General features: G+C 38.9%; 1 protein-coding gene and 1 long non-coding RNA gene across 2 annotated transcripts; one reads left to right on the forward strand and one right to left on the reverse strand.

The window, feature by feature from the left end:
* Window positions 1-8,254: 8,254 nt before the first annotated feature.
* Window positions 8,255-11,496, reverse strand: LOC307033706. The gene is made up of 4 exons (XR_013806624.1): window positions 11,292-11,496; window positions 11,057-11,083; window positions 10,282-10,376; window positions 8,255-9,678 (listed from the first exon to the last, which is right to left on the reverse strand). It is a non-coding gene; the product is annotated as an uncharacterized lncRNA (long non-coding RNA).
* Window positions 11,497-17,536: 6,040 nt separating this feature from the next.
* On the forward strand, window positions 17,537-24,859 carry LOC307033699 (uncharacterized protein). Its single transcript, XM_079672241.1, has 7 exons — window positions 17,537-17,743; window positions 17,951-17,977; window positions 18,681-18,775; window positions 19,917-20,454; window positions 20,656-20,682; window positions 21,280-21,374; window positions 22,878-24,859. Exons 1-7 carry the CDS (start codon window positions 17,552-17,554, stop codon window positions 23,932-23,934), a joined length of 2,031 nt encoding a protein of 676 aa, XP_079528367.1. The 5' UTR covers window positions 17,537-17,551; the 3' UTR covers window positions 23,935-24,859.
* Window positions 24,860-25,016: the final 157 nt, after the last annotated feature.

The raw sequence follows: 25,016 nt of genomic DNA on the forward strand, positions 1-25,016 counted from the left end.
AGGCGACTTGTTGCCCGCCGGTAGCCATCACAAGCAGCTCGGTGTCCAGCATGGACCAGTCCAGGCGAATGTTGCAGTGAGCTAGATGAAGCGCTGTGATAGCAGTAGAACGTGGATTTCCCGTATTTGAGATGGAGATCGCCGATAATGCCCAGATAAGCGTCTAACTCAGTTCTTCTTTCGGGGTAAACGGACCATAGGACATCGCGGAAGATGCCGAAAGCAACCAGGAATTGCCCTATGTTGAGATTTTTAAGGAGTCGGGGATCTGCGGACCTAAACACGGCAGTGAAGCTTCCTCCCGTGGCGATGGACTTGTCGCACTCCGGGGAAGGCAAGATTAATGTCTTTCCCTTCAAGGATTTTCGCTCTCAGCCGTGACGAAATGTAAGCGGCTTGGGGAATGTAAGGCCTACCTGAAGGAGGCGCTGGGAGTGCGGAAGCCAGGGAATGAGAGGGAACTACCAACTGTGGATGAAAAGGGCCCTGACCCGGCAAAAACCCTGGCGGCACCGGAGCAAAACCCCCGGCCTGGTTCGCGGAAGAGGTTGAAGCTCCAGCGGGGCCTTTATCCATGGCCTGAAGGAGAGCGTCGACTGACAGTATGGAGCTTGCCAGTTTTTTCAGGGTATTAGCTAAGCTATCATCCGTGAGGGGCAGGTTACCAGGGCTCCCGAGCTGGGCGGCGCTCGGTTGAGCCTGGGGGAGGGTGGGTCTTTTTGACAAGCGAGCTCGTGGAGAACTCTGCTTCCTTGTCCTTTTCCCCCCGCGGCTACGCCCGCGTCCTCACCCTGGTCTCTCGGGAGAGTTAGCTGGAGAGTTAGCTGGAGAGTTGGCTGGAGCTGCTGGCCTGGGCTGGGAGACCGCACCGGAGACTTGGTCCGAGAGTTCCCGAAGCTGGGAGAGAGGGAGATCTGGGGCTGCAGAAATGCCCGGCTGCAGCTATGGGAGATGAGGAAGTCAGCCTCTGCTGTTCGAGATCCGCCACGGGAAACCAGACGGGAGCTCGTGCGCCGGTGGCTTGAGGAGTTGGAATGTACTTCTGGAGGTACGTCGGAACCGGGATCGAAATCCTTCGGAAAAGCTTCGTTATCTGAACATTCTGTATTAGACATCTGAGTTTTTTTTTTTGTCTTTTCTGAGTGTTTACGAGAGAGGAGTATCGAGGTACTACCAATTGTGCGTTGACACCTGAAATGACAACTGACAGAGAGGGAAGAGCAGATTTAAAGGGGTTAGCGGGTGCGATGATTGGCTAGCTGGGGAGTAACGCCCCTGATCACTTATTGGGAGAGGGGAAGGTATTGAAATTACGTGCAGCACCAGGGAATATTGGTCTTCCTAATTGAACTTGCGCTAAGCTTCATTTCTCTTCTGTTTCACAAAATACATCACAGACCTCTGTTTTTCTGCTTCCTCGTTTCACTTCCAGAAACATACACACGTTCCGTTGGAACGACGCTGTGTCACGACGGCCCGTCCACACAGCGTTTGGGGATTTTATATCCAGTTTACTTTGTTTTAACATTGCTATTGCTTTGTATGTCGGGGGCGGGAGATTCATGTGATTGGTTGTTGGTCGCGTTGCTCGCAAAAAATCCCCAAGCTTCAGATACGCCAAGCGTCAACGCACGCCGCTGTGTGGACGGCCTTCGCTCTACCATCCACAAACACACATGCACAAGCCACCCCCTTCTCTCTCTCTTACAGCCCGTCCACACAGCGGCGTGCGTTGACGCTTGGCGTCCCCAAACAGGCGAAAACCTACCAGTTTCACCCACTGTCTCTGCCACCTCCCTCCATGCCTGGCTCCTCCGGTTTGTATCCCGGTAGATCAGGGGTGGGGAACCTTTTTCCTCTCAAGGGCCATTTCAATTTTTTCAACATCCTCCGAGGGCCGTACAAATTATTGACCTCTGCTTAAAAATACCAAAATCACAGCCCATTCATTTCGCCTTTCTTTCATGCTGTGCAAAGAAAAAGCAACCTCTTAATCCAGATATCTTACCATGACTCGTGAATGCATTCACGTGCACGGTGTGGCATGACCACCAAAACAGAAAGTATATGGACACAAGATGTGTGCAAATGTATTTAGTTTCCTATCCATATGGAAGTGATTTAAGTGGGGGGGGGGGGGGACCTAACCTCCTCTAGGGGGGTCCTCACCTCCCGGGAAGATTTTTTTTTAGTTAAAAGCATCAATCTGGTGAACTTTGAGAGCAACATTAGGAGATCTATGGATAGATCTCTTAACATCCATATGAAACAGAACTGTAAGCAGATTTCTTTTTCTTTATGGATATTTTACAAATCACTCCTTTCAAACTGTATTCTTGTTTATTAATAACAACTTTTATTTACTGTCATATGGTATTTTATACCTGTTTACTTTATTCTCTTGTTTTTTTATAACTATAATGATCATATAAAGATGTGCTTTTACCTCACTGGTTGGAGAAAAAGCTTCTTATATTCGTTAGCATAGCTAGCTAACCAGATGCTAATAACAACAAAGTTATTGACTGTATGATCAGTATGACAGATGAACAGATCGCCACTGGGCTTTCAACTAAAGACACAGCCACGAAAAAACTGCGGCATGTGTACGGCCCCTTATGGGTACTGCAATTTTTAGAAGTGCCGAAGCGACGTTCTGATGCTCTCCTTCAGAACTGCACCCCTGTCAGACGAAACATATACCACGTGATGACACGTTAGGCTCGTGTTGTGTTCAATGACCCTGACCTTGGCCAGGAAAAACAGGCACTCGCTTGTTTAATTTTTTTGCAGTCTAGATTTCTTAAATTCTTTTATTTTTTGCGTGTGTTTATAAATTACCTCGAGGGCCGTACCAAATGGTCTCGCGGGCCGTATAGGGCCCGGGGACCGGAGGTTCCCCAGCCCTGCGGTAGATGAACAGAGACTGATCATACAGCACCGAGTGATTCACTACCGCTATAATGAATTTTTCCTCAATTTTTTGGAATATGAGGAAATGACCTGCGTAGTCTCTCCCAGCGCCGGAGATAGTGAGCACTTCTCCTTTGCCGAGATAATCCATCCCACCTCACAGGTGTGGCATATCAAGATGCTGATTAGACAGCATGATTATTGCACAGGTGTGCCTTAGGCTGGCCTCAATAAAAGACCACTCTGAAACGTGCAGTTTTGCTTTATTGGGGGGGTCTGGGCGGGTCCGAAAACCCTAGGGTTAAACCCTAACCCTAACCCTAACCCTAAAATGTCCCCCATTGAGCATGTTTGGGGTGCTCTGGATCGGCGTATACGACAGCGTGTTCCAGTTCCTGCCAATATCCAGCAACTTCGCACAGCCATTGAAGAGGAGTGGACCAACATTCCACAGGCCACAATCAACAACCTGATCAACTCTATGCAAAGGAGATGTTTTGCACTGCGTGAGGCAAATGGTGGTCATACCTAGTAGGAAGACGCTTAACTACAGTCACTTTTCCCCCTTTAATTTCCTTCTTGAGTTCTTCTGTGCCGATTTCTATGGGAACTCTACTGATAACTCCAAGTATTTTCCGATTTGTTCCAGGAACATGGCATTTAATTCGAACTTCATTCGGGGTCTTCATTTTCAGTAACTTTTCCTGTTGTTTTGCATTTATCAATTCAACTAACATCCGTCCTTTGCTCAGAAATCTTGCTTGTTTTATCGATCCAATTTCTTTGTGATTTGCTTTAGTCAGGGCCAGCTGGATGTAACTTAGCTGCGGATTGCTCACCAAACTCCACAATCACTTTCCACTCTTCATTCTCAATCCTTCATTCTTTTCTTTACTTTCTTCAATTCATTCTGCGAACCAGATTCACTAAGACTGTCACTTGACTTGTCTATCTTCTTTCTTGGAGTCTTTTTCCTTACTTCATTCCATCCTCCTTCTCCTTCAGATGCACTTTCCATATCCTCCTCTCCAGGACTCAAAAACGCCATTCCACCAGCTGCTCTCAATCTCGCACTCACGTCAACGTTCACTCCAATCTCCGTCTACCAGCTGACAAGAGCACGCCGAAAGTACATTATGCTGGCCCGGGGTGTCTAAATAGTGCTTCCGGGCCAGCGGGCCAATTATAATGTCGAGCCCTGAGCGGGACATTCTCCTCCCCCTGTCGGCCCTAAAAGCTTCAGAGGACGGATACCTGAACCGTAGCGTCCAGCTAGCTTAGCCGCTAGCTTAGCGATGAATACACACAGCGTTGTATTCTCCTCCCCCTGTCGGCCCTAAAAGCTTCAGAGAGCGGATAGCTGAGCTCCATACCGTCCCGCTAATGTGAAACACACACACACAGCGTTAGCGGGACATTCTCCTACTCCTGTCGGCCCTAAAAACTTCAGAGGGCGGATAGCTGGGCTCCGTAGCGTCCCACTAGCTTAGCCGCTAGCTAAAGGTAAACAAACATAGATGGGTACATAGAATATGAATAAATCGTCATCGTCACCGATGTAGAGGATATATTTTTTTATTCACTTTGAACTCGGCCAAATGGAGTTTAATGCTTTGGGATTTAAGTTAGGCCACATAGTACGTGCATGAGTTTGAAAGTATAACGTGCTAACCTGCTGTAATACATCGTATAGTCAGGCACACATTTATGAGATTTAACAATGGCCAATTATATTTCTTAAATAATATGTAGCCTATTCCCAGAGCATAATTCATGGGGCAACAAGGTGAGGTGTAAAATGTGTTTTAATATCATACATTTTACGCCAGCAAACTTCTTGTACGGACTTCGGCAGTAGTGAAGACTCACTGAACGAATTAAGTACAATGACGAATCGTTCGCGAACGTGCAAATCACCAGAAGTCGTTCGCGAACCGGTGAACGAATCAGTGAACGAATCAGTGAACGAATCTTTAAAGTGAACTGAATCAAAAGATTCGTGTCCCCGAAATTCGGGGACACGAAATTCCCCGGGATTCGAAAGGCCCATCACTAATTTCCACAGCCCCACCGAAAATATTTTCCTCCAGCCGCCACTGGTTTTCACTAAAAGTACAAAATATTTTTTGGACGGACACTATAATTTACAGTTTTTTACCATGTTCAATCTGAATTTTCTTTAAAATAAAAAACATCTATATTTATTCTGACTTTTCTACATCCAACTCACAGGTTTATCATTACTTTGAGAAAAAAGATGATTAATTTAACCCTTTTAGAAGGGAAGATATGGTCATTTGTTCTGGGAATGTCATTTTCGAGCCTGAAACCTGAAAAACAGGCTTGGGGCTTAAGAGGTTTTAACGTCTCGCTCTCAGCAACTTGCTTCCTCACTGCTTTAATGTGACTTTCATCTCGTACAGTACTGCTGATGGAGTGGTTTGTTTAGTGTCGGCTTAGTTAACCTGTATATAGACTCCACCCTGTTATTTAACACACTTCTGTTCTTTTGGTCATAAAATGTTGGTAAAAAGTATGTTTGGTTGTTCATAGCCAGGCCTCTTAGGATAAAGCTATAAACCCCGTTCAATACATAGTCATGTGAGCAACATCTGCTTTCATCACAGTAGAGGTGTGTGTATTGTTTGTGTTCAAGAAAGTTACAGAGTAGCTCTGCACTTTTCCCCTCCTTTCCCCCAGCTGCGTGGTGACACTCTGCCTCGTTGTAATATGTATATCATAACCAGGATTAAGCGAAGCAATATGGAAATAATTGAACCAAAATCAACATCAGGAGACAGAGGAATTTGTTTCTGATCCCCGTGCTGTTGTTCCAGATGTGGAGGAAGTGTCAGACCAGGCTCCAGGTGTTTCTCAACATACTGGACTTGTGTTCTGTGGTGGGCTCTTCTGGTGGCCAGCCACTGCCTTTATGGTGGTTTCTTCCAAGAGCTCTAATGAGAGATTTAAAAGCATGAGACTACTTCTGCACTCAGCACTGCTGTCTGCGGAGTAACACTAGTTTGAACCCCTAGGGGGAGACAAACCCCACCTCGACTGCTGGCAGAGTTAATAGATAAAATGTGAACACAATGTAAATAGTAATCTTCACTGTATAAACAGTATAAGCTTGCCTGCCTTACTCATTCTCTGGGCTTAAACACATTTAATGTTTTAATAATTTGTGAGCTTTTTTTAATTCTTACTCTTGACCAATCTTATGTTTTGAAACCTGAAGAAGCTGGAACTCCAGTGTGGACTTCTGGTGTTAGACGTCTTGATTTTTGTATTTAATTTTTGTATATTTAACATGTTGTTTTGTATTTTCTTGTTAGTTTTAACTTCTCTTCCTCACAAAGTAGGAAATAACAGACTGAGTATAAACTGATGTTTGCACATATCGTGCGAAGTACTCTACTCAGACCGGTTCTTAAGTATTTAGGACCAACACATGTTTACAACATACAAAAGACATGATTTCTTATCAGGATTCAACACTTTGTTTTGATCTTGTGTCCATGCCATTTGCAGAAATGTGTTAATTTATTTCCTCTGTTTTAAATCAATCCTGTAAACAGGTATTTTTATTTGTATATGGTTTGTGCCAATTCTTAAAGCTCCATGTGAAAAATAATTACAATGTGTGCTGAGACAATGGTATCTGACAAGGTCATGTATCAGTAATGAAACTACTAATAAAGGAAATCAAATCAGAGGGTCACTATCTTTTGTGCTGTTGAAAACAATCCCTGTGTACCTGGAGGAAGGAGCAACCTCCATATATCTTGTTTTATTTAAAAAACTGAATTAAACAATCAAATAAATACGACTTTTGTTATGCTCTGATTTTGCGCTGTTGTTGCGCTGAAGTGAAAGCAGCTGGAGGATGACTTGGTTCTGAAAAAAGGCATAGTCATAGTACAGGTATCTTTACTTCAAAAAACACAGGATAGTAACTCAAAAGTATAAAAAAATCATTGTGTAGTATTTTTTCTAAAACTATAAAATACCATAAAAGGGTATATAATATAGTATCTTTAACCAAATTCAAATGGGTTTGTCGTAAAAAATGGTTTAGTGTGTCGAAAAATATGAGAAAACAAGTCATAGCATATTGTGTTGAAAAAAAGTCAAAATATAGTCTTTTGCAAAAATATACAACTATGGTATTTTATTTTGAAATGTATCCAAAATAAATATCTGAGTAGTATCTGAAAAAAAATGTGTCGAAAAATATCTTGAAAATCAAGCCGGTTCGACGAAAAAAGTCAAAGCCATATATACTGTGGAAAAATATCATAAAATAATTCAAAGTGTGTTTTTGCGCACATTTTTTATGTATGTAGTACAATGTCATAGAATATCATAGTATAGTATGCTGTGAACTTAATAAAAAATCATACTATACTATGATCATACATCACATTTTTCAACATACTATACTATTATAGTATGTTGGAAAAAGGAAAGTCTAAGTATAGTATGTGGAAAGATATCATAGAAAACGTTACTGTCGTGTTTCATAAGATATCTGAGAAAAGGTCATAGCATGACTTTCTATTTAGCTGACGCTTTTATCCAAAGCGACGTGCAATAATAGCAAATTGTATAATATATATTTTAAAACATCATAGTATATATAAGTAAGACACATGTTTTTAGTCAAACATGTACAAAATAATTGTAGAGTAGGTCAAAAATATCCTTAAAAGTATATCATGTTGAAAAAATTCATAGTAAAATATTTGAAAATAGAGCATGTGAAAAAAGACATAGTATATTAGGTAAAAAAAAGTCAAAGTTTAGTGTTTATACAAAAACTCATAGAAGAGCATGAGATAAAACAATTAGAGTATAGTTTGTCAGAAAACAATATCATAGTATAATATGTAAACAAATATCACACAAAAAAAAACAACAACTTTATACTAAAAATGAAAACACCTCTAAACTTCTCAGAAATCCCACACCTGTGCAGGCGTATCAGAGGCAGAGAGATATTCCTGTGACAAAGACGCACAACGACTGAATGGCTGTTCCCTTTCCCCTTCTTCTATATTGTTAGGTAACATAAAGGAACAAGTATAGTTCAAACTACTTTGTCCTGTCAAATTCTGCATTATGTTATTTAACTCATTTTGGTAGGAGATCCAGTTGATGATTTCGGGGTATAGTCAAATGTGGATTATGTCCTTCCTGCCTTTACTCCATCCACCCTCTGTCTCTTTGTCCATTTCTTTGTCCTCGCCTACTTACGTGTCTCGTTCATGTCCACACACCAGTTGAACAGGCAGGGACATTTAGTTGCTAATGAGGGAACAAAGCCAACACAGTTTCAATGTGAGTTTTTATTCTTTATTTTATTTAAGAGCTCAGGACAGATGCAGACAACAAACATCCAGACAAACACTTGAGTTCAAAAATAATTAGAGCACTAATTACAATTAAAAATAACTATCAAAAGGTTAAGGTCAATGTTTTGTCAAATTCAAATATATATATTTTTTACATATATATAAATATATCAAAATATAGTAATGACAATAAAATTAAATGTTGTGTCACATACATTCTGACCAAAATGAAGTATCATTCAATTCAACATAATCTCACTCCTCCACCTCAGCGCCCGGCAGGACCTGGTATATCTGGAAGAAGCCGCTGTCACCCAAAAAGGGTTTGACTATTGCATTGTTGTAGAGTGATGTCAATTTTTTTATAATGGGAGACTTTGAACAATCGTTAACCAATTCAATCCAATTCTTTTTCAAAGCGTCAATGATTCCTTTATGGACCTTTTCAGGAAATTGGAGTGAGTCAATGTATTTCAATCCATGCATCAAATGCTGACTTTTCAGAAATCCTTCAGAATTATCTCTCAACCCGCGAAGATGTTTGTGAGCAGACAAAAGGTCTTCCCTTAGTTGCTTTTTGAGTACATCTTCAACTTCTTTAATAAAAGGGAATACATTGCTTGTTTTTAATTCTTTTGTGCACAGTGTAAAGCGGATTTCCTGGTCATCATATGGATAAAGAGCACTGCTGGTACTTGAGATTTCAGAATACTTTAAATCTTTAAAGATATGTGGTCCACTTAGTCCCCAAGGCTCTGAGAAGTACAGTATAGTCACAATGCCAAATTTCCTGTACCATTGATAGGCATTCTGATAAAGTTGAGTCATACAGTTACAATATTCCTTTCCTCTCTTTAAACATGGACTATAATAGGTATATATACAAATGTTTAGAACTTTGGCTCCATATTCCTGCAATAATGTATTAATTTCTTTAAATAAGATTTCCTCACTGTGTTTGGTAAATTTGGTGAAGGAGGCTGTATTGTTACGATGAACTGGATAAACAGGTTTAGACTTCATTATTTTACCGTTTCTAAGTACAACACCAGCAATTGCACGTTGTTTATGGGGATCCTTTGGACGGTGTTTTAGGAAATATGGCATGGGTCTACACGCTGCATCAATACCAGGTTGTATCTTTGTAAAAAGCTTTTTGTCAGGAACATTTGTTTGTTGCTCAATATTATCCATGTAATGCTGAATATATTCTAGTGTAAACAAAATCCTATTTAAAATGCTGAAGTTAAAGAGGCTGTCATTTGGTATATGACTTTTAGCCAACACATTTAGTAATTCTATATATATACTATATAGTTGAATTGGACTTTGACTGATATTTGCTGTTGTTGATATCTTTGAATTATAATCAATGGCAAGGGGACGATCTTCCTGATGCTGGTCTTCTTCCCTACAAAATAAATATAAAGGTTTTACTTTATTCACAGGACAAAACAATATGCTTAAGATTGTTATTTAACTTTTAGCACAAAAATGCACCGTGTACTGAATTCATAAAGCATATTGTCAAAAGCTAACAGATTGTCAATAGCTGATTTAACTTAGTTAAGTGTGCTAAAGGGCGATGTGTTGGATTGAAGATCTCTTCTTGTTGTGAATAGAAACAAACTATATATATATATATAATGCTATATACTGGGGTTCAGTACAATAACACAGTGAGGAGAAAAAAACGAAATGATCGGTTGCATAAGTTTACTTATGCATCTTTATATTTTGCATCGAGATCGGCAGAAGGTTTAGACAAAGATAAATAAAAACAAGCTGTTAAATATCAAGTTGTGGTGACGTGTTAAGTCTCTTTCTGTAACTTGAATGCAGACTGATCAATGTTAGAGAAAAATAAATATTAAAGTTGGCTATGATCGACTCATTCGACCCACTGAAAGCTGTATTTTTACATTTACTTGACTCAGTTCCATGGGACCCAATACCTAGTAACTACTACTTAACTAGTTTCAGTTAATACAGCATTTTATTTCTTAGACGATACCTTTGGAATGAGGAGGGTTCTGGCTCGGTGGGAGGGGATGAAGACATTTCTTCACTCTCAGGCACTTGTGGATCTTGTTGTCTGCTTCTGTCCGTCTGAGTGGAGAAAACAAAATGTTACCATCTTCTGATGTTAAAGTCTTTATTGTCATTAGTGGAAAACACGTCTGTTAGGAACGGCTGAATGCTTTGCCTGTGGTATTGCTGCATGCACATTTGAGGTAGTGCTTCATTTTCTAAAGCTTCTTTTTCCATCCTGCATTTTAGTTTCAGTTAAACAAAGACCAACCTACCGTATGCAGGCGCAACAGTCTCGCACAACACTGTGCTTTTGTTTGAGCCCTGTATGTCAACAAGTAAAGCTGAGCAATACTGTTCAAATTGAAAATGTTCAGTAAAAGTTACAACTTTTTTTGTTTGTTTCTGGAATGAAATCAAATAAAAAGAGATGTGTCTCACTTGTCCAGTATATTAATACAATGCTGTTTTCATTTTTGTATCAAAGGGTCACATGACATGGAAAACGAAAACGGAAATTATCTTCTATTAAAATGTTTCTGTAAAGTTTGATTAGCAGTTACAGGAAAAGCATTTGATGGCAATGAAATAGTTCTCAAGCTCTTCATCAGTGCTCAAACAAATATGTATAAGAGTAGACAAAGTTATTAGAAATTTGAATTTAAGACATAAAATTAAGTAAAGTAAAATAAATGTGCTAAACAGATGTACAGTAATATCAATACATATATATATAAAATAATGTAGAGTAACCATACCGGCATGGTGAGAAGGTCTGAACCCCTCTGGAGAAACAAAGAGACGGAACAGTTAGGTGGTAAAAAATGTAAAAGTAAAGGTAATGGCTAGTAATGGTTTTTTACATTGTATTAGTTTTATGCTTATCATAACAGAACTTTATAGGCCAGTTTTTCAAAGTAACACGGAGAGTATACAAACAAAACACAATACATGTAGATAAGCAGAAAATGTATTGAAAATGTTCCGACTCACCAGATTTGGGTCTGAGACCAGCCAAAGCAGGGACTGGCGGTTGTCTTGTCCAACAGAAACATTTACATCAAACTGTTCGATTTGATTTAAGTTAGTGTTTATTTTAATATCACCTTCTGCCAGCCCCTGCTTTGGAACTATTTTAGATTTTCCTTTTACTACTTCTCTTCTAATTTCTGTTACCGATTCGGTTTTGTAAGAATTACTTTTCATTTTTTTTCCAAAGAAACTGTTTACAGTGGCTGCTTATAAACCCTCCCTTAGCCAATCGTTGTGGCCAATCTTTGGTCGCCATGCCCAGTTTGCTTACGTATGTGGTGTGGGAGCCTGACGTTTCTTATAGGTTTCACTTTCGTTTCTCTTCAAAAGGTGTGTAAAATGCATCCCAAGGGTCAAAGGCAAAGCAGACAATAGACATCAATTTAATTTATTTATTTATGTAACTTTATTTCTCTTTCAAAGCACCCACTTAGTATGTTAACTTCCTGTCAGTAACTGATACAACTTAAAAAAGAAAATTACAAAAAAAATCCCAATATTTCAGAAAATATAAGGACTGTTTTCAGAGCTGGAAGAAGTACCAAGATTGTGTTATTAATTAAAAGTAGAAGAACCAGAGTGTAGGAATACTCTGCTACAAATAAAAGTCCTGCAGTCAAAATATTACTCAAGTAAAAGTACAAAAGTGTTAGCATCAAAATATACTTAAAGTACCCAAATTAAAAGTACTTAATATGCAGATTGGACCTTTTCAGAGTAATAAATGATAAGTTTTTATTATAATAACCCTTATCAACGCTGGTAAAGGTGCAGCTAGTTTTAATGACTTTGTATGCTGCAGGAGAGCTGGATTTACTCCAGGTCTGATTTAAGTGTTGATTATATTTCACATTATTTATCCAAATCTGTCAAGTAACTAAAGGTATTAAATAAATGTAGTGGAGTAAAAGTACAAGATTTACCTCTGAATTGTACAAAGTAGCTAAAAATGGAAATACTCAAGTACTTCACAATTGTACTTAAGTACAGTATTTGCATTAATGTACTTAGGTACTTTTCACCACTGACTGTTTTCACAACCAAGTCCAAGTCAATTATATTCAAAATGTGTTACCCTAATCAGTAATGTTATATTTATGAATGAAAACCAATAATGTAAAAGCATTTGAGTCTAAAGATGCGAATCAAAATAGACTATCTTCACGATCACTAATTATTTTCAATCCCTATCCCTTTTCTTTTCCAACTTCCAAATCAAGCAGCTGACTAAATGAGGTTTGCTTCTTTTAACAAATAAATCAGATGTTGCCACAACAACTGTGAGCCAATCATCTCTTTCCTGTTGTTGTGCTTGTCAATGTTGGATTTGATTAGATGTGATTATTGGGGGAATACATTAGTGACCAACTGCCACCTGGAATATCTCACCCCAAATACCAATACACTTAATCAACAAATAATATAAACACGTTCAGTGAACCAGTTTGAACAGATACATCATAATAAACTGGGTGTGTATATATTGAGCTTGTTAATGCAAAGGAAGTGGAAAGGACTGATAGAAGGAAACTTTGGGAAAAATCCCCAAATGATGTTAAAATATACTATAAATATCAAATACCCACAGTTAGGCAGCTTTTTAATATTACAGCCCATGATTGTTGAACAGCCTAAGAAAGACCAGAGGACTTGGCTTTTAATTGATGTGTACTAAATTCAAGACCAAACTGGTTTTCACCTTGGCCAGTATGTTTTTTCAAGTAAATTCGAACGGCACCCATAGTTGCATCATGCTTTTGAGGAAACGAAAGTAAGAGGAGTATTAAACGTCACACTCTGAATTCACTTGGCTGTTTCATTTAGTTTTGTAATCTGTTTTAACCAGCGTGATCTGCATGTAGGGAGGGGCGGGCGTGTCTGCATGTGCTTTTCTCTCAAACCTTATGTTCTTAATTTCCAATGCAGGTGTTTTGATAAAAGTATATATTCTCAAGTGGAAAGGGGTTACATTACACTTTTGTCCAACAAATGGTTGCTCTGTTTCCCATTCACTTCAGTCAGGGTTATTTTCAGACCAGACAAGAGTCTTTGTGATGTCTAAAACCCTTTGTGTCACCCAACTTAGGTTGAACCGTTTGAGCTGCTATCCATTTTTATATTGAATAGTTGTGTCTCTTTCCTTTCCTTTTGTAGTTGTTAAATCAACTGTGTTAATTTGACCTGTTCCTCCTCTGTCTCTCAGACTCAAACCAAGACAGTGAAGAAGCCAGTGAAGAAAAAGACCACGACTAACAATGCAGAGACGCCGCCATGAGGCCTGATCCATCCAGCGGCCGACACTCTCTCCAACGCATATACACTGTATATATATCAAGCACTGAAAATGTGTCACTTTTGCAGTTTTTAGAGCAAAGTGCAGGTACACTGTCTGTCCTTGGGTTGGGAGCAGTTCTTTAACATTGGCTCGGTTGTTGCAAATGTTTTCCTCAAGCTTTACTGTGAGCTCATCCCAGATTCAACAGGCGGCCATGTTTTTTAGACAAGTTTTTAGTCTGATAATGTTTAGGCATACATTTAATAAATGCTTCTTTTTTCTTTTACCCCTACACACATCTGTCTGTCCCTACAGAGCGTTAGCTGTCCATGTTGCAGTTTTCCATTCTCATTGATTCACCTCCTGTTGCTCTCATTGTGGCATTCTCAATAGAGGCTGATTTTGGGTGAAGTAACTCCAGTACATGCTACATTCTTTCTCCTTCCTCGCTACAATTGGCGCCATTTTGTGTCTTCTGGGTTACTCCTGAATGGTTCTTAAAAAAACTCTCTGGGTGCTTCGAAGTCTGGGTCCTCATCTGCTCTTGACGTTGGTTGAAACGTCATTACTGTTTCACACGTAAAGGTCGCCACTTATAACTACAGCTCTGCTCACCCCCCATGTCCTAGCTTATGCAATTGTCTTGCTTTACTGGAGGACTTTGATCAAAACTGTTTTGGTTCTCTATTTTAACTTCTTGCATATTGGGCATCTCAGCTTGTGGAAGAGTTCAGCTGCCCTGCAGCGGCCTTTTTACCTCCTGAGTGAGTCTTCTAAATTAACGCCTCGCTCTCAGCAACTTGCTTCCTCACTGCTTTAATGTGACTTTCATCTCGTACAGTACTGCTGACGGAGTGGTTTGTTTAGTGTCGGCTTAGTTAACCTGCATATAGACTCCACCCTGTTATTTAACACACTTCTGTTCTTTTGGTCATAAGATGTTGTTAAAAAGTATGTTTGGTTGTTCATAGCCAGGCCTCTTAGGATAAAGCTATAACCCCCGTTCAATACTTTCATCACAGTAGAGGTGTGTGTATTGTTTGTGTTCAACATTAGAAAGTTACAGAGTAGCTCTGCACTTTTCCCCAGCTGCGTGGTGACACTCTGCCTCGTTGTAATATGTATATCATAACCAGGATTAAGCGAAGCAATATGGAAATAATTGAACCACAATTAGCATCAGGAGACAGAGGAATTTGTTTCTCATCCCCGTGCTGTTGTTCCAGATGTGGAGGAAGTGTCAGACCAGGCTCCAGGTGTTTCTCAACATACTGGACTTGTGTTCTGTGGTGGGCTCTTCTCGGTGCCAGCCACTGCCTTTATGGTGGTTTCTTCCAAGAGCTCTAATGAGAGATTTAAAAGCATGATACTACTTCTGCACTCAGCACTGCTGTCTGCGGAGTAACACTAGTTTGAACCCCTTTAAGTTATCTCAGTGGGTCTCAAATGGTTCGGTCACCATTTATGTAAACACATATTTCCATTTGAGGGGGTAGTGATTAGTAAAATATGCATGAATAATACAAACAAAATGTTAACTAGGTGAAAAAAGGTAAGATAAACTTGTTGAGAGCTAAAACTAGTCTTTGCTGTTGCCTCAAAGAGGAGCAGGGGGGAGACAGGGGAGGCCGATTCAGGAGCCCAGACACACTCACAACTATAAATGAACCAAAAACAAATAAATAAAAAAGTTTCAATGTTTTTTCATATTGGATATTGTATGTTATATTATGGCCATGTACTTATGATTTTATGATTATTTAAATGTATACATTTTTGTTTCATATGGGTGTAGTCTCTTTATTTCCCCCTCAAAATGCACCAGATTGATGCATTTAAGTCCAACATTTTTTTTTAAATCTCACCGGGGGAGCATGCCCCCGGACCCCCCTATAAGATTTGAGGCCCGGCCCCACTGTTCCCAAATAGATTTGCAATTTTTTTTAAATAGTAACCCATCTCCATATGTTTCTTTTTTAAAGATTTAAAACTAGAGGGCTATCACTTTGTGCAGCAACGCTATTGACAAATAAATCCAGCAAAATGGCACAAATAACCGGTAGTGGCCTCAGGGACGAGGAGTCATTTAACCAGCCAGTAGGAGTCAAGCTTTACTTTCTTTTATATCCATAAAGAAAAAGTAAATCTGCTTACAGTTGTTTCATTATGGATGTTGAGAGGTATCCATATATCTCTTCATTTTGCTCTCAAAGTGCACCAGATTGATGCATTTAACTTCCATATTTAAAAAAAAATGTTCCCGGGGGAGCATGCCCCCGGACCCCCCTAGACTAGAGGGTGTCAGGTCCACTCCCCACTTATAAAAATAGCACTTTAGCACTGCACCCCCTCTAATCTCAGATGCACCCTGAGCCATTTTGTTTAAGTACAGTGAGCCTTTCTAAAATATACAGTAAAGAGACAAACCCACCAGCATTATAGGATGTACTATGACTTTGTGCCAAATACTTGTTGCCGATTTAGAGTACTGGCACCTTTTTTATTCCAATTCAAGCACTGGTCTAGACCCCGGGGGGTTCATCGGAGCGGGTTTCCCCTCCCGAATGATCATCCTGCAAACCGGGGCCTATCACTATTTCCTATATCATGTGTCCCGGTAATAAACATGTATTTCATACATCACGTCTCTCTTGATTGAAGCTAAATAAATGCAAGGGCCTCCCAAGAAGAGCTCGTCTCTCTCCAGTCATTTAAGCTAAAGTGGGTTATTGAACCTGAAGCTTGTTGCTTCTGCCCTCCTCGACTACGGTCTGGGAGCCGACAGGAAAGTTCAACACACAGATGGCCAGTCCGCCCCTTTGTAGCATATTATTTCGATGAGGGATGCGCAGATCGCCCCTGGGCTTTCAACTAAATACACAGCCACGCAAAAAACTGCGGCATTTGTAGAGTTCCTTATGGGTACTGCAATTAATGAAGTGCTTTCCTCCGTGGTGAAACGATCAGCACTGCACCACGGAGGAAACGGCAGAAAGTCACCTGGAGTTAAAGAGAGCGGGGCTGCGTTGCATGCATGGCTTCCTTTTGCAGGTCACGGTGAGACGTGCTCTGGCGGTCTCGTTCAGGATCCGAAAATACAATTTAAATATTTTTGCACACTTATTCCACTTATTCATAGTGTGCCACTGGTTACGGTGCCGCATGCCAATGCTGGCACGCGTGCCAGGGGTTGCCGACCCCAGAAATCTTGTACTTTTACTCCACTACACTTATTCAATACCTTTAGTTACTTGACAGATTTGGATTAATAATGTGAAATATAATCAACACTTAAAGGTCCCCTATTCTGTTTTTCATCAATATATTATAGGTCTCAGATATAGGCTACACAAAACATGTCTCTGAAGTGTTTGACTCTAAATACCAAACAGATCGGTCAGTTATTAAGGATAAGGGTTATTATAATAAAAACATATCATTTATTACTCTGAAATTGGCAAATCTAAAGTACTTTTACTTTTGATACTTAAGTATATTTTGATGCTAACATTTTTGTACTTTTACTTGAATAACATTTTGAATGCAGGACTTTTATTTGTAACAGAGTATTCCTAAACTCTGGTTCTTCTACTTTTAATTAAAAACACAATCTGAGTACTTCTTCCAGCTCTGAAAACAAGTTGTATCAGTTACTGGCAGGAAGTTAACATACTAAGTGAGTGCTTTGAAGGAGAAATACATTTACATAAATAAATAAATTAAATGTATGTCGATTGTCTGCTTTGCCTTTGCCCCTTGGGATGCAGGAAACTTTTCATTGTCCACAACTTTTGAAGAAAAACGAAAGTGAAACCTATAAGAAACATCCGGCTCCCACGCATCTGCATACGTAAGCAAACTGGGCATGGCGACCAAAGATTGGCCACAACGATTGGCTAAGGGAGGGTTTATAAGCAGCCACTTCATACAGTTTCTTTGAAAACTGATGGATAGTAAATACAAGACCCGTTCTGAAAAAAGAAGAGAAGGAGTAAAAGGAAAATTAGAAACATTTCCAAAGCAGGGGCTGGCGAAAGGTGATATTAAAATAAACACTGACTTAAATCCAACAGACCATTTTTCTGTTGGACAAGACAACCGCCAGCCCCTGCTTGGGCGGGTCTCAGACCCAAATCTGGTGAGTCAGAACATTTTCAATACATTTTCTTTTTCTCTATATGTATTGTGTTTTGTTTGTATATTCTCCGTGTAACTTTGAAAAACTGGCCTATAAAGTTCTGTTATGATAAGCCTAAAACTAATCAAACGCAAAAAGCCATTTCTAGCCATTACTTTTACTTTTACATTTGTTCCACCTGACTGTTCTGTCTCTTTGTTTCTCCAGAGGAGTTTAGACCCTCTCACCATGCAGGTAAGGTTACTCAACATTATTTTATTTGTATATATATATATATATTGAAATTACTGTACATCTGTTTAGCAGATTTATTTTAATTTACTTAAGCCTCTGCACTATTTTATGTCTTAAATTCAAATGTTTACTTATGTTATCTACTATTATACATATTTGTTTGAGCACTGATGAAGAGCTTGAGAACTAAGCATTTCATTGCCATCAAATGCTTTTCCTGTAACTGCTTATCAAACTTTACAGAAACATTTGAATAGAAGATCATTTCCGTTTCCATTTTTCATGCCATGTGACCCGTTGATACAAAATGAAAACAGCATTGTATTAATATACTGGACAAGTGAGACACATCTCTTTTTATTTGATTTCATTCCAGAAACAAAACTTTAAAAAAAAAACTTTTACTGAACATTTTCAATTTGAACAGTATTGCTCAGCTTTACTTGTTGACATACAGGGCTCAAACAAAAGCACAGTGTTGTGTGAAACTTATGCGCCTGCATACAGTAGGTTGTTCTTTGTTTAACTGAAACTAAAATGCAGGATGGAAAAAGAAGCTTTAGAAAATGAAGCACTACCTCAAATGTGCATGCAGCAATACCACAGGCAAAGCATTCAGCCGTTCCTAACAGACGTGTTTTCCACTAATGACAATAAAGACTTTATCATCAGAAGATGGTAACATTTTGTTTTCTCCACTCAGACGGACAGAAGCAGACAAAAACTTTCACAAGTGCCTGAGAGTGAAGAAATGTCTTCATCCCCTCCCACCGAGCCAGAACCCTCCTCACCCCAAAGGTATCGTCTAAGAAATAAAATGCTGTATTAACTGAAACTAGTTAAGTAGTAGTTACTAGGTATTGGGTCCCATGGAACTGAGTCAAGTAAATGTAAAAATACAGCTTTCAGTGGGTCAAATTAGTCAATCATAGCCAACTTTAATATTTATTTCATCTAACATTGATCAGTCTGCATTCAAGTTACAGAGAGAGACACGTGTTATGGAAATCTTAGACCTAGTCAGTACTGTGGAGATATACAATTAGAATGATCAATCAATAAACTGGTGAAACAAACAGAGTTGTCTTTCTGGTTCTTTATTCGAGGCGCCTCGAAGGCACAGTTCTCACAGAGTATAGGGTAGTCTGCAGGAGTGTGCGCAATAGTCACAGAATAGCAAAGCTTATATACAAGATAGGGCGGGCAGACATAGTTTTTGTGTAGCTAGGCGGAACGCCTCAGAAATCTGCTTTCACACGGATGTCTCATATTGTTATTAGACACCTGTGTCCTTGAGCTGTAGAAAGTATAACGGTTATCAGAATATGGAAGTTCAAACTTTGTGTGAAGAGGAGTAGTTTCAACATAGTCTGCCAAATCAGCTCTGTGGCCTTGAAGCGCTTGAGAATAATAAGCATCATTAGAGTATGCAGAGAAAACAGCACATATGAAGAAATGGTACAGTAGTGTTAGAAAATACTTTTAGAAGCATTTGGTTTTAGCATATAAGGTAACATAAGAAATTGCCACTACACACGTCACCACAACTTGATATTTAACAGCTTGTTTGTATTTATCTTTGTCTAAACCTTCTTCAGATCTCAATGCAAAATATTAACATGTGAAAGTAAACTTATGCAACTGATCATTTAGTTTTTTTCTCCTCACTGTGTTATTGTACTGAACTCCAGTATATAGCATTATATATATATATATAGTTTGTTTCTATTCACAACAAGAAGAGATCTTCAATCCAACACATCGCCCTTTAGCACACTTAACAAAGTTAAATCAGCCATTGACAATCTGTTAGCTTTTGACAATATGCTTTATGAATTCAGTACATGCAGCATTTTTGTGCTAAACAGTTAAATAACAATCTTAAGCATATTGTTTTGTCCTGTGAATAAAATAAAACCTTTATGTTTTTGTTTTCCAGGGAGGAAGACAAGCATCCGGAAGATCGTCCCTGTGCCATTGATTCTAATTCAGGGACGTCAACAACAGCAAATAAACAAAATATGTCGTCTGCAAATCTCATACCAATCACCATTAATAATGAAGCTATAAATGCTTCTGACAAAAAGTTAAGTATTAATCGAGAAATGAAACGTAACTTAGGTATAGAAGAAACATCGGCCATGCCACCTTCCTTAAAAAGACGTCTTAAGGATCAGGGTAATCAATATGCTGCAGAAATGAAAAGTGGTGGAATTCAGATGTTCGATAAGGTTCAACAAAGCGATGTCACAACACAAACGGAGAGGATCTTATGTGAAAATATAAATGAAACTTTGCAGAGACGTCCAACTGAAGTTAAAAACAATGATTTAAACACCCATCATAGTCCATGTTTGATAAGCGAAGGTGATATTGATCCCACTGACCTAAATCCAATCGACCAGTTGGATGTAAATGTTTCTGTTGGACAAGACGACTTCCAGTCCCTGCTTTGGCCGGTCTCAGACCCAAATCTGGTGAGTCAGAACACTTTCAATACATTTTCTGTTTCTCTACATGTATTGTGTTTTGTTTGTATATTCTCCGTGTAACTTTGAAAAACTGGCCTGTAAAGTTTTGTTATGAAAAGCATAAAACTAATACAACGTAAAAAGCCATACAAACTTTTACTTTGACATTTGTTACCACCCAACTGTTCTGTCTCTTTGTTTCTCCAGAGGGGTTCAGACCCTCTCCCCATGCAGGTAAGGTTACTCTACATTATTTTATTTATATATATTGAAGTTACTGAACATCTGTTTAGCACATTTATTTTAATTTACTTCAGCCTCTGCACTATTTTATGTCCTAAATTCTCATTTTTACTTAGGTTATCTACTCTTACACATATTTGTTTGAGCACTGATGAAGAGCTTGAGAACTAAGCATTTCATTCATCAAATGCTTTTCCTGTAACTGCTTATCAAACTTTACAGAAACATTTGAATAGAAGATCATTTCCGTTTCCGTTTTCCACGTCATGTGACCCATTGATAAAAAATGAAAACGGCTCTTTTTATTTGATTTAATTCCAGAAACAAACAAAAAGCATTTGAAGTTTTACAGAACATTTTCAATTTGAAGAGTATTGCTCAGCTTTACTTATTGACATACAGGGTTCAAACAAAAGGCTAAAATGCAGGATGGAAAAAGAAGCTTTAGAAAATGAAGCACTACCTCAAATGTGCATGCAGCAATACCACAGGCAAAGCATTCAGCCGTTCCTAACAGACGTGTTTTCCACTAATGACAATAAAGACTTTAACATCAGAAGATGGTAACATTTTGTTTTCTCCACTCAGACGGACAGAAGCAGACAACAAGATCCACAAGTGCCTGAGAGTGAAGAGATGTCTTCATCCCCTCCCACCGAGCCAGAACCCTCCTCACCCCAAAGGTATCGTCTAAGAAATAAAATGCTGTATTAACTGAAACTAGTTAAGTAGTAGTTACTAGGTATTGGGTCCCATGGAACTGAGTCAAGTAAATGTAAAAATACAGCTTTCAGTGGGTCGAATGAGTCGATCATAGCCAACTTTAATATTTATTTTTCTCTAACATTGATCAGTCTGCATTCAAGTTACAGAAAGAGACTTAACACGTCACCACAACTTGATATTTAACAGCTTGTTTTTATTTATCTTTGTCTAAACCTTCTTCAGATCTCAATGCAAAATATTAACCCATGAAAGTAAACTTGCACAACTGATCATTTCGTTTTTTTGCCTGGCTGTGTAATTGTACTGAACTCCAGTATATAAAGTAGGCAAGGCAAGTTTATTTATATAGCACCTTTCAGCACACGGCAATTCAAAGTGCTTTACAAAATAAAATAAAAGACATTTAAGAATAAATACAGCAGATACACATTATAAAATGGCATTTAAAAACAGGCATTAAAAAGCAAAGATAATAAAATAAACACAACAGGTATAGAATTCATGAATAAAAGCCATACTGCACTGTGGATATAAACAGCTCACTCAAATGCAGCGACAAAAAGATACGTTTTCAGTCTGGATTTGAAAGTAGTAAGAGTTGCAGCGGACCTGCAGGATTTCGGGAGTTTGTTCCAGATAGACGGGGCATAGCTAATAGCTGTTTCTCCATGTTTAGTTCTGACTCTTGGAACAGAGAGCAGACCTGTCCCAGAGGACCTGAGACTGGATGGTTCATAGTTATGCACGAGATTGTTAATATAATTTGGTCCTAACTCCTAAACCATTCAGTGATTTAAAAACCAGCAGCCGTACTTTCAAATCAATTCTTTGACACACAGGAAGCCAGTGTAAAGACTTCAGAACGGGACTGATGTGATCCACTTTCTTAGTGTTAGTGAGGACTCGAGCAGCAGCGTTCTGAATCAGCTGCAGCTTTCTAATGGATTCTTTAGTGAGACCTGTGAAGACACCATTACAGTAGTCGAGTCTGCTAAAAAAAACAACTTTGACAAGTGTTTCCTAGATATGTTCTTAAGGGGATCGTATGCAGACTTAATAACTTTTGTAATGTGAATTAAAATTCAGGTCAGAGTCCATCACTACACCTAGACTTCTAGCTTTATTTGTTGTTTTGAAGTCTGCCAACTGGAGCTCCAATGACTTTTATTCGTTCCTCCTTTGCTCCAAAAACAATAATCTCAGTTTTCTTTTTGTTCAATTGTTAGTCCCTACTCATCCAGTCATCTGAAAGTAGCATTATTATGGTTTGTTTCTATTCACAACAGGAAGAGATCTTCAATCAGCCAAAGTTAAATCAGCCATTGACAATCTGTTAGCTTTTGACAATACACTTTATGAATTCAGTACATGCAGCATTTTTGTGCTAAAAGTTAAATAACAATCTTAAGCATATGATTTTGTCCTGTGAATAAAGTCAAACCTTTATATTTATTTTGTAGGGAAGAAGACAAGCATCAGGAAGATCGTCCCTGTGCCATTCATTCACATGTGTATGTGTTGCTTGCAAAAGGTATACCAATCACCATGGATAATTTCAATAAACTACTACATATTTCTGGCCTAGAGTTACGTTTTAAACTTGTAATGAAACGTATTTCAGAAATAGAACCTGGATTCAGTATGTATGCGCCCATGCCATCTTTCTTAAATCACCCTCTTTTGGAAAAGGATAATCAATTTTCATTTGGTGCTATAGAAATGGAAAGTGGTGAAATTCAGTTGTTGGATGTGGTAAAACGAACAGATGTCAAAACACACACAGAGAGAGTCTCATGCACAAATATAGATGAAACTTTGCAGAGATGTGGAACTGAAGTTAAAAACATTTATATATTCACCCTTAATAGTCCATGTTTGATGAGAGAACATAAGATAGATAAGAAAGATAAACATAAAGAGCCCTGTATGTTACATCTTTTAGAGAAAGCCCATCAATGGCACAGTACATTTGACATTAGGACTAGAGTGTTCTTCAAAAAGCCTTGGGGACTAAGTGGACCAGGTACCTTCAAAGGTCTCCTGTATTCTGACGTCTCAAGAACCAGCAGTGCTTTTCATCCATATGTTGACTTGTGCAAGGAACATCGCTTTACACTGGACGACAAATTCAGACCAGATAATCAGGATATATTCCGTCTCATCGGAAAGGTTAACAGTAAAGAAAAACTCAAGAAAACTATTGAATCTATTCTCCGTAATCTTCAGGAAAAGGCAAAGAGAAGGCTGAAAAAAAGTCAGCATTTGGAGAATGGAAGGGAATACATTAACTCACACACATTTCCCCGAGAGGTCCATGATACACTCATTGACATTTTGACAAATGATTGGGATCAAATGGTTAACGATAGTTCAATGTCTCTCATTAAAGAAAAAATAACATCAGATTTCAACGATGCAGTCGTCAAACTCACTGTCAGAGATATTAGGTTAGATCTGGGTAACAGCGGCTACTTCCAGTTGTTCCAGGTCCCGCCGGGCGCTGAGGTGGAGGAGTGATGAATACTTCATTTTGATCACAATTAATTATTCTTATCAAGCTCCACTTTTGTGGAATCAGCTTCCAGTTTGTGTTCGGGCGGCAGACACCCTATCCGTTTTTAAGAGTGCGCTTAGGACCTTCCTTTTTGATAAAGCTTATAGTTAGGGCTGATTAGATTCAGCCCCTAGTTTTGCTGATATAGGCTTAGTTTGTCGGGGGACATCTTACTTCTTCCTTCTCTCTGTCTATACCTGTGTACTCTCATGTTCCGATTAACCCAGCTTCCCCAAATGTCTTTCTTTTTGGTGTCTATATACGCCGGGATCCGGAGTCATGGATGATCCTGCGGTCCTGTGTCATGGATCGCGAGTCCTGGATCTTGAGTCGTGGCTGTGGTCCTGGATCATAAGTCCTGGATGGATATCCTCGTGGATTCATCTTCCTATTATACACACATGCATTTCCAAACATTTGGACTACCTATGTTGCAAATGTATTATCTTTTCAATTTACACACGGCATCTACTGCACGTCTGTCCGTCCTGGGAGAGGGATCCCTCCTCTGTTGCTCTCCCTGAGGTTTCTCCCATTTTTCCCTTTAAACTGTGGGTTTTCTCTGGAAGTTTTTCCTTGTACGATGTGAGGGTCTAAGGACAGAGGGTGTCGTATTGTCATACTGATATTCTGTACAAACTGTGAAGTCCACTGAGACAAATGTAACATTTGTGATATTGGGCTATACAAATAAACATTGATTGATTGATTATGTGACACAAAATGTATTTTTATTGTCCTTACTATATTTTGAAATATGTAAAAAATATATATTTGAACTTAATACAAATTATATTTTTGAACTCAAGTTTTTGTCTGGATGTTTGTTGTCTGCATCTGTCCTGAGCTCTTAAATCAAATAAATAATAAAAACCCACATTGAAACTGTGTTGGCTCTGTTCCCTCATTAGCAACTAAATGTCCCTGCCTGTTCAACAGGTGTGTGGACATGAACGAGACACGTAAGTAGGCGAGGACAAAGAAATGGACAAAGAGACAGAGGGTGGACGGAGTAAAGGCAGGAAGGACATAATCCACATTTGAC

The sequence above is a fragment of the Notothenia rossii genome (genome assembly GCF_949606895.1).
Source record: "Notothenia rossii genome assembly, chromosome: 3".
In the NCBI taxonomy this organism is placed as follows: domain Eukaryota; kingdom Metazoa; phylum Chordata; class Actinopteri; order Perciformes; family Nototheniidae; genus Notothenia; species Notothenia rossii.

Bases quoted from the DNA above. Each gene is read 5' to 3' on its own strand.
- LOC307033699 (XM_079672241.1), top strand. From the start codon at position 17,552: ATGGATAGTAAATACAAGACCCGTTCTGAAAAAAGAAGAGAAGGAGTA. The intron at 17,744-17,950 runs GTGAGTCAGAAC...TTGTTTCTCCAG, and splicing joins GGGTCTCAGACCCAAATCTG to AGGAGTTTAGACCCTCTCAC. The intron at 20,683-21,279 runs GTAAGGTTACTC...TTCTCCACTCAG, and splicing joins CAGACCCTCTCCCCATGCAG to ACGGACAGAAGCAGACAACA.